General features: G+C 49.3%; 1 protein-coding gene across 1 annotated transcript; it reads left to right on the forward strand.

The window, feature by feature from the left end:
• The first annotated feature begins 336 nt into the window (after positions 1–336).
• LOC135384845 (uncharacterized) lies at positions 337–912 on the forward strand. The gene has a single exon (XM_064614029.1). It carries the CDS (start codon positions 337–339, stop codon positions 910–912), a length of 576 nt encoding a protein of 191 aa, XP_064470099.1.
• The last annotated feature ends 8,319 nt before the right edge of the window (positions 913–9,231 follow it).

The following is a 9,231-nucleotide window of genomic DNA, read 5'->3' on the forward strand; positions in this document are numbered from 1 at the left end:
CATATGCTCTTCGCATTCTTTTACCAATTTTGCATTTACATACTGGGATTGATACACGAATCCAACACCGCCTCCTTTTTTTATTCCGGTTTTTCGATTTGTACCAATCCATTGCCAGCCTGTATTCAGGAGTGGCTGTTCTTGGTTCTGAAGGTGAGTTTCTGTGAGCGCATATACATGGATGTTCTCCTCTATCCCGTTTCTTTGGAGCTCCTCCCATTTCATTTTCGTGCCTCCCTGTAGATTTAAACTGGCGACAATTAGGTCTTCGCAGTTGTCGTATCTACGATTACCACCGACAGAGGCCGCCAGTTCACCTCCCGTCTGTTCGCAGAGATGTGCCGTTTTCTCGGCTCCCAACATCGACAGACGACAGCTTATCACCCTTGCGCCAACGGCCTCGTAGAACGGCTCCACCGCACTCTGAAGACCGCGCTGCGCTCACATGACGACCCCAGCCACTGGGTGGAACGCCTACCACTAATTCTCCTTGGCGTCAGGGCTGCCATCAAGACAGACGCACCTGTCTCACCTGCTGAGCTCGTGCATGGCGCGCCGTTAAGACTACCAGGAGAATTCTTCGACCATGCAACTCTCGCCCAACCAGCTCCTGACCTTCTTCACTACGCCACTCGCCTGCAGTCGTACTGTGCTGACTTGCGACCACTGCCCACACGGTCCTCTTCGTCCCGTCCCGTCTTCATTCACCCGGCTCTTCATTCCGCAACCCATGTGTTTCTGCGGCACGGCGCGGTTCGTAGACCGCTCCAACCCCCGTACGACGGCCCTTTTCCCGTCCACTCTCGTCAAGCGAAGACCATCACCATTAGGCTTCCTAACCGACTCGAGGTGGTCTCGGTGGATCGTGTCAAGCCCACTGATCTCGATTGTAAAAGGCTGGATCGCGGATAGGGAGCGCGATCGTGCGGCAACCGGCCGCCATCTTACTGTACCCAAAACAGTCGCCGCAGCGATCATGGCAACTTCTTGCAATTACGGTCGTACCAACCGTACCGGCAATGATACCGGGCCGAAATTTCTACAGGTGAGTCATTCTTTATCAAGGTATAAATAGGCGTCCATTCTGTACATTTATTTGACAATTATGAAGTGTTTTTTTGTCCAAAACCAGCACTGGGTGCAAGTTGTTTGATCGCTCTTCCGAGGTTCAATCGAACCCACTTGCATTTTACCCGCCGGCAAATACAGTTTGAGTGCATAACATGCTGGAGATAACATGTTACACTACACTGATAGTGGTGTCATCAATATGTGCGAGCACTCGAGCGCTTTTCTGCATGCATTGCTAGCACGGTACAAGTGTTCTCTACGGAAGCAAGTGCACAGTCATTTCTTTGAACCACCTTCGCGTATAAGTTCAGTATTATGTCGCGCCATACTAAATTTATACTTATACTTGTGTGGTATTTTTGAGCACCTTTTTAAAAGTACAATTCCAATAACCACATATTCAGACAATTCCACTATCATGACTTACTATATAACTGTTTGCCAATATTATTGCCTAACTCTTTGTTCAACTTTCGCCTTTCCCGCCAACGACTTTCTCCTCCTTTCGTAACTGTAACGCGAAACCACCTTCCGGCGCGCACTCACTCCCCAAGTGTTTGTTTTGTATATATTTAGTTGAATAAAGTGTAGCCTCCGCAGTGGTACCGGACCATGCTCTGGACCTATATAAGCAGCGTCCTGGGCCACTGCCGGGGGTCGTTTGTTGGATCTCTGGAAACTGTCTCGGCCTCTTGTCACTCTGCCTCTCTAGCACCGCTTCCCGCCTTGTGTGAGGACTTGTATCTTCCCTCGGCTGTGGAAGTCGCGAAAGAGGTAAACTCCCCTTCCGGCTGTGGAGGCTAAGTTTTTCCCGCCTGTGTTGTGTGGAGCTTCGGCTCCCCTTCCGGCTGTGGATGCTTAGGATTTCCCGCCTGTGTCGTGTGGAGCCAGTAGGGTTCTGGGCAGACTAGTTCCCGATAGAGCATTCCTAACCGCGACAAAAGTGGTGGAGGTGCCGGGGCAATTATCCCTAATCTACCATGAGAGCGACTCCCCAAAACGCGATCAGTGTTCACGCTTTAACGGCGAGTCAAAAACGTAACCGCCGTCGCCGCCTTTTGCAAACAACACGTCCAAAACCCGCACAACCGATTCGTCTCCCGTCCAAAACATCCGAAGAAGAACGCCGGAACAAAATAGATCATCATTTCAACCGCCTATTCGAACTCGCAGAAGAACTAATCAAAACTCATGCCCAGCAAGAAAAGTAAACAAGCGCCCAATATAATGGCAACCCCATCAGCACGACCGGCCGTGGGAGCACCCACCTTTAAAGGAGGTCCCGATGAGAGCGTATCCGAGTGGCTGACCTGGTACGAACACGTTGCGGGGATCAACGGGTGGGATCACGAAGCAAAAGTTAAGTGCCTATACCTCGCACTCGACGGCGACGCACGGAAGTGGTATACCACCAAGATGCTAACGGGAGCACAGCTCACCTGGGAACAGTGGAAACACGAACTCACGCAGAACTTCGGTGGGCGGCAAACGACGGAATTATTCCACTTACACCTGTGCGGCCGCACACACCGTCCACTGGAGACACCGGAGCAGTATTTCTACGACGTGCTTCAGCTCTGTGCTCGGGTGGACCCACAAATGACTGAGGCGTGCAAACTGCGGCACCTCATGAAAGGACTGCGCCCAGAAGATATGCAGAAAATGCTCCTCGTCAATCCATCGACGTGCGCCGATTTTCTGCACACTTTGCAACGCATCAGCCAAGCAAACATCATGTCTCTCTCAGCGACGCATTTTCCACAGGGGTTGCAGCAGCTCGGCCTCGCTCAAGCGACAGTCAACGCAGGGTCGTCGCCACCACCAGCCACCGTTCCCCATCCCACACTGCTCCACAGCGCCTTCGTGGAATCCGCACCAAGCGGCTCAAACCATCAACGCCCGCAACCACAAGATGACCTTGGGGCATCCCTGCGCTCCCTCGAAAAGCGACTGGCTGCCATGGAGGTCCATCTTCGTCGCACCCAAGCGCGGTGGCCTCCGGCAGGAAGAGGGCGAAGCGACGATGGCAGGCCCGTGTGTGACTATTGTCACAGACGGGGTCACATTTACCGACAATGCCATAAAAGAATGCGAGACGAACAACTGAGCTCGGCTCAGCGAGACCTACCCCCACGAAACTTGCCCGCGGCGGGAAACGGGAACGGCCAGATGTAAGGGGCACGTCTGGCCGCCCTACCGCAACGCTTTCGAAAAATGAACTCTTGAAGTTACCTGTGAATGTACAAGGACACGTTGCAAACTTTATAGTGGACACAGGGTCAGCAGTGAACATTATATCTTCCAATTTTTTATCATCGTTATCTTCTGTGACTGTACAGCCAGCACCGCACGTGTTCATCAAGACAGTCAGTGGCGATTTGGCACAACCAGCAGGACAATGTGTTTTGAATGTGGAATTTTCGAACAGTTTAATTCTTCCCATGTCTTTTATCGTTTTGAAGGACTTCCAATATGACGTTCTGGGGGGAATACCGTTTTGTAGGGACGCTAACGTTGTTATTGACTTTTATAATCACGAGCTGCACATTAACCAAGAAACCTTTTCTATTAACCTTAGTGAGCGTAATGCAAATTGTGTAAATAAAGTGACGCCCGTATATAATGTTTCCCAAGTGCGTATCGAATCGGGAACGGAAGTGGTTCTGCAAGTAAAGGTTCAAAATGATGGGCTACAACTTGTCGAGTCGTACCCTAAACTGTCCAACGGTTTATCAGTAGCACGTACTATCACGAACGTGCAACAGCAGAAGGGATTCGTTCGCGTTGCAAATTCAACCTCCTCGCCCATCATCATTCACGCCCATAGCAAAATTGGATTGGCCACCTCCATATTGAATACCCAGCTATGCGTAGTGGCACCCCAAGAAGGAACGCCAAAAGACGACGGAGACATTCGGTTTGGACCCCACGTATCAGCCCAGGATCAAGCCGCGCTACACAGCCTGCTTTCCAAATTCTCCCACCTGTTCACAAGAAAGGACAACCCTATTCGTCGGACGCATTTGGCGGAGCACGCGATAGACACCGGTAATGCGGCGCCCATAAAGCAGCATCCCTATCGTTGCTCTCCCTACGAACGAGAAGTAATCAGGGCTCAGGTGGATGAAATGCTGGCGGACGGTGTCATTCGGGAATCGAACAGCCCGTGGGCTTCTCCGGTGGTCCTAGTGCGAAAACCAAACGGGACGTGGCGTTTCTGCGTCGACTTCCGGAAAGTCAATGCCGTTACGAAGAGGGACGTACACCCGTTGCCGCGTATAGATGACATCCTCGACGTTCTACAAGGCGCCAAGTACTTTACAACCCTAGACTTGACGTCCGGCTATTGGCAGGTCGGTATCCGAGAAGAAGACAAGGAAAAGACAGCTTTCGCTTGTAATGCAGGACTTTTCGAATTTAATGCGGTCCCATTCGGACTGTGCAACGCTCCGGCCACTTTTCAGAGGATGATTAACAAGGCACTTGGTGGTCTCCTTTGGAGAGTGTGCTTGGCGTACCTGGACGACATTGTCATCTTCTCCAAGACGATGGAAGCCCATTTGACGGATCTCGAACAGGTGTTCCGGGCCCTGGATAATGCTAACCTGCGCCTAAAATTAGACAAGTGCAAATTCGCGGAGAAGGAGATCAAATACCTCAGACACGTACTCGACGGGGAACATATTAGACCGGATCCGACCAAGATTGCAGCTATCCAGGAGATACCATCGCAAAAAAACAAGAAACAGGTCCAAAGCTTCCTAGGGATCGGCAACTACTATCGGCGCTTCATCAAAGACTTTGCACGTATAGCCCGACCCCTGACAAACCTCACGAGGAAGGGTGTGCCATTTGCGTGGACAGCCGAGTGCGAAACAGCTATGGCAACCCTTAAGCAACGCCTTGTCTCTCAACCTGTGCTCTGCCACTTCGACCCAACAAAGCCGACGGAAATTCACACGGACGCCTGCGACTATGGTATTGGCGCTGTCCTCGTGCAGAGGGACGGTACCGAAGAACGTGTGATAGCCTACGCCAGCCGTCACCTTAATCGAGCTGAGAGCAACTACAGCACTACGGAAAAGGAGTGCCTTGCTGTTGTGTATGCCTGCCGCCAATTTCGACCATACATATCCGGCAGTTCGTTTACAGTTGTGACCGACCAGTCCAGCCTCATCTGGCTGATGAATGTGAAAAATTCCAACGGACGACTCATCCGTTGGTCCCTGCTACTTCAAGAATTCAATATCACGCTACGCCATCGAGCAGGTCGAAAGAATAACAACGCCGATGCCTTATCCCGCCTTCCTTATGATCCAGCACCGGAAAGTGATGAATCTGTCCTACCGCTTCTGGTCACGGATCAAGGGAACATTGCGGAGCAGCAGAGAGGAGATCCATTCTTGGCCAGAATAATTCGACATTTGGAAAACCCCGATGACCCGGTTGATCGGAGGGTAAAAAGAACAGCCAGAGCATTCCGGATGGTCGACGGTGTACTATACCGTAGAGCAAAGAATGAAGAAGAAACAAGGTTCGTGCTCGTTGTTCCAGGGTGCCTACGTCCCGAAATACTTCGAGCTTGCCATGATGATATAACGGCAGCGCATTTGGGTATCAAGCGCACCTGGGAAAAGGTACGAAGCAGATTTTTCTGGCCGAAGATGTTTTCCGACGTTACAAAGTACGTCATGGGATGCAAGGACTGCCAGACACGGAAGGCTCCTCCTCTCAAGCCAGCGGGGTTCTTACAACCCATTCCTCCTGTTTCACGCCCCTTTCAGCAGGTTGGAATGGATTTCCTGGGCCCCTTTACGAAGTCTAGGAACGGTAACCGTTACATCCTTGTGATGACGGATTACCACTCTAAGTTTGCGGAAGCCGTTGCTACGCCGGCAGCCACTGCATCTGAGGCGGCAAAAGGGTTCATCGAGAACATCGTGCTGAGACATGGCGCCCCGGATAAATTAATCACGGACCGCGGACAGCACTTCGTGGCTACGATGATGAAAGGAATACTCGCGCTGCTGAAGACAAATCACGCGACCACGACGGCCTACCATCCGCAAACAAATGGACTCTGTGAAAGATTCAACAAGACGCTTGTCGATATGATAAGCATGTATGTGTCGTCCAACCATCAGGACTGGGATGAGTTTCTTCCCTATGTGTTGTTCGCCTATAACTCGTCACAGCAGGAGACGACAGGGCACACGCCATTCTTCCTCCTGCACGGATACGAGCCTGCATTTCCTATTGACGTGGCCCTGCAGAACCGTTACAATGAGCCTTCCTCTCAAGATCCGGAAATCATACAACAGCGGCTCCAGCTTGCACGGGAAATCGTCGCTGAAAGAGAGAGAAACGCACAAGAGAAGAACAAGGAGCGCTACGACCAACGTAGACGGGGCCACAACTTCCAGCCTGGAGACTTCGTCTATGTTTGGTCACCGCCGAGGTCAAAGAAACAGACAACGAAGCTCCTTCATTGCTATCATGGTCCATTCCGCCTCGTCCGGCAAACAGCCGAGAACGACTGGGAAATTGAGAACAGAACCGGTAGGAGAACTGACATTGTTAATGTTTCTCGTCTGAAGCCGTATTACCCGACGTGGGAATTACGGGAAGAATCAGAAGGCAATGAAGCTCCGGAGGGAAACGAAGGTTCCAACCACGGCAATGTAAGCGGCAGTGAGGATGAATCGGGGGATGACGAGTTCTTCAGCGCTAACGACCCGTCGGACGACGAAGCGGATTCCCGACATGCGACTAGCCTTCCGCAAGCGCGCCCAATGGGGAACTCAGATTGCCGACCTCGACGTCACGCGCGACGCACCGAGCGCCCAGACTTTTTATATTATTGAGTATTGGACATGAGTTATATTGTCGTGTTTGAAGTGTACCTGTAGTTTTATTGTTATTATTACCTGTGCAGAATGCTTACTGTGTAGAATATTGATTTGTACTCAAGCTGCCTAAGAGTGGGGACACTCTTTCTTTGTACGGGGAAGATGTCGCGCCATACTAAATTTATACTTATACTTGTGTGGTATTTTTGAGCACCTTTTTAAAAGTACAATTCCAATAACCACATATTCAGACAATTCCACTATCATGACTTACTATATAACTGTTTGCCAATATTATTGCCTAACTCTTTGTTCAACTTTCGCCTTTCCCGCCAACGACTTTCTCCTCCTTTCGTAACTGTAACGCGAAACCACCTTCCGGCGCGCACTCACTCCCCAAGTGTTTGTTTTGTATATATTTAGTTGAATAAAGTGTAGCCTCCGCAGTGGTACCGGACCATGCTCTGGACCTATATAAGCAGCGTCCTGGGCCACTGCCGGGGGTCGTTTGTTGGATCTCTGGAAACTGTCTCGGCCTCTTGTCACTCTGCCTCTCTAGCACCGCTTCCCGCCTTGTGTGAGGACTTGTATCTTCCCTCGGCTGTGGAAGTCGCGAAAGAGGTAAACTCCCCTTCCGGCTGTGGAGGCTAAGTTTTTCCCGCCTGTGTTGTGTGGAGCTTCGGCTCCCCTTCCGGCTGTGGATGCTTAGGATTTCCCGCCTGTGTCGTGTGGAGCCAGTAGGGTTCTGGGCAGACTAGTTCCCGATAGAGCATTCCTAACCGCGACAATTACGTCATAATAAGACCAAGATAGTCACCCTTTTTCTTGTATTGGTATTATTTTGTGCCTTGGTTTGATTTGTGACAAAGAATCCTACGTAACGGTGGTGTGGTGTGACTTGGATACCGCCTTTGTGTCTGAGCTATGTTGTCAGCTTGTTGCGATAATAATAATTTGTATCTTGTCGTGTTATTTGCAGCAGTGTGGTCCCTCAATACAGGTTTCCTCACGGGGGCTACCCGGAGGATCGTCTGTGTCATCGAGCATCACCTTTGTCATCGTCTGATGCGATCGAGCTTACAGATAAGTATCATGTTCCTCATTCACGGGTTCCTACTGTACGAGGAGGAACCACCCCAGTGCACGCACTGTGGTGATCCTCTCTCAATTTTGTACATTCTCTTTACATGTTCACATCATGGAACACATCACTTCAAAGAGCTTTATATACACCTTAGGCCCCTTCACCCAGCATTGTGTCTTAGTGATGAAGCTATAATTTCTTTTACAACAGCGTTTAAACGTTGAAATTTTTAAAAGATATCAAGATTGTAAACCCTGTTTTAAACTGATGTTTTAAACATTTATGCGATGCTTTTACTAAACAACATATTTATTTTTAACTAGTTGCGACCTAACAAATGTTCTCTCCTTCACAGCTGCCTCGACATACGCAAGAAATGGGTGGAAAACCTGAGCAGTGCAAAACCTGAGCAGTGCCCACAAACTTCGATCACCGCAGCACCTCCAAAAAGTAAAAGCATATGTGTCACATGAGATTTTTAAAGGTATTCATAGCAGTGATGGCCAGTAGTTAACTACATGTAGTTAAACTACCTGATTGTAGTTAAAAGTAGTTATCAACTACTTGCAGAAATGTAGTGTGCAACTACTAGTTAAACTACTATTTCGAGTAGTTGGCTACAGTAGTTAGGTTACTGCAGGCGCCAACTACTTCCGATTTTGCCGCAAGCTTTACGGCATGGCTGTGCTTCCGATTTTTACCTTGAGCTACTTGTTTGATGAGAACGGAGGTGCAGAGCAATTGTGCCGTGCATGTGTACTAAATTTTCACTTTTATCACTGCTTGTGATTCATATTTAGGGGTCTTAGAACGTTATAGAATGGGATTGGTGTTGATGGACAACATTAAGTAGTTATAGATGTAGTTAAACTACACTGCAGTAGTTAAAGAACTAGTTTTAACTACCCTGCCTGAAAAGTAGTTGAACTACTAGTTAAACTACTCCATTGCAAAGTAGTTAGTAGTTATAGTAGAAGTACTTAGTCGCCATCACTGATTCATAGTATATAATACCTTGTATTAACTGTTGTAGATCTAACCCACCTCTACAGTGTACACCCTCAGGAATTAAAACTCGTTGCGGAACTGTGGTCATTGTTTCAGTTACTGGGCATGCACATATATGCTATAAGAAGAAAATTATTTCTTGAGAATGCACTACTGTTGATCAAACTCATGCAGCTGTAGGTTTACCTTCGGGCTCTTGGAACTCTCCGTAGTTGCCTT

Source organism: Ornithodoros turicata, chromosome 2 (genome assembly GCF_037126465.1).
Source record: "Ornithodoros turicata isolate Travis chromosome 2, ASM3712646v1, whole genome shotgun sequence".
Taxonomy (NCBI): Eukaryota; Metazoa; Arthropoda; class Arachnida; order Ixodida; family Argasidae; genus Ornithodoros; species Ornithodoros turicata.

Coding starts and splice junctions, on each gene's coding strand:
- LOC135384845 (XM_064614029.1), top strand. CDS start 337: ATGTGCCGTTTTCTCGGCTCCCAACATCGACAGACGACAGCTTATCAC.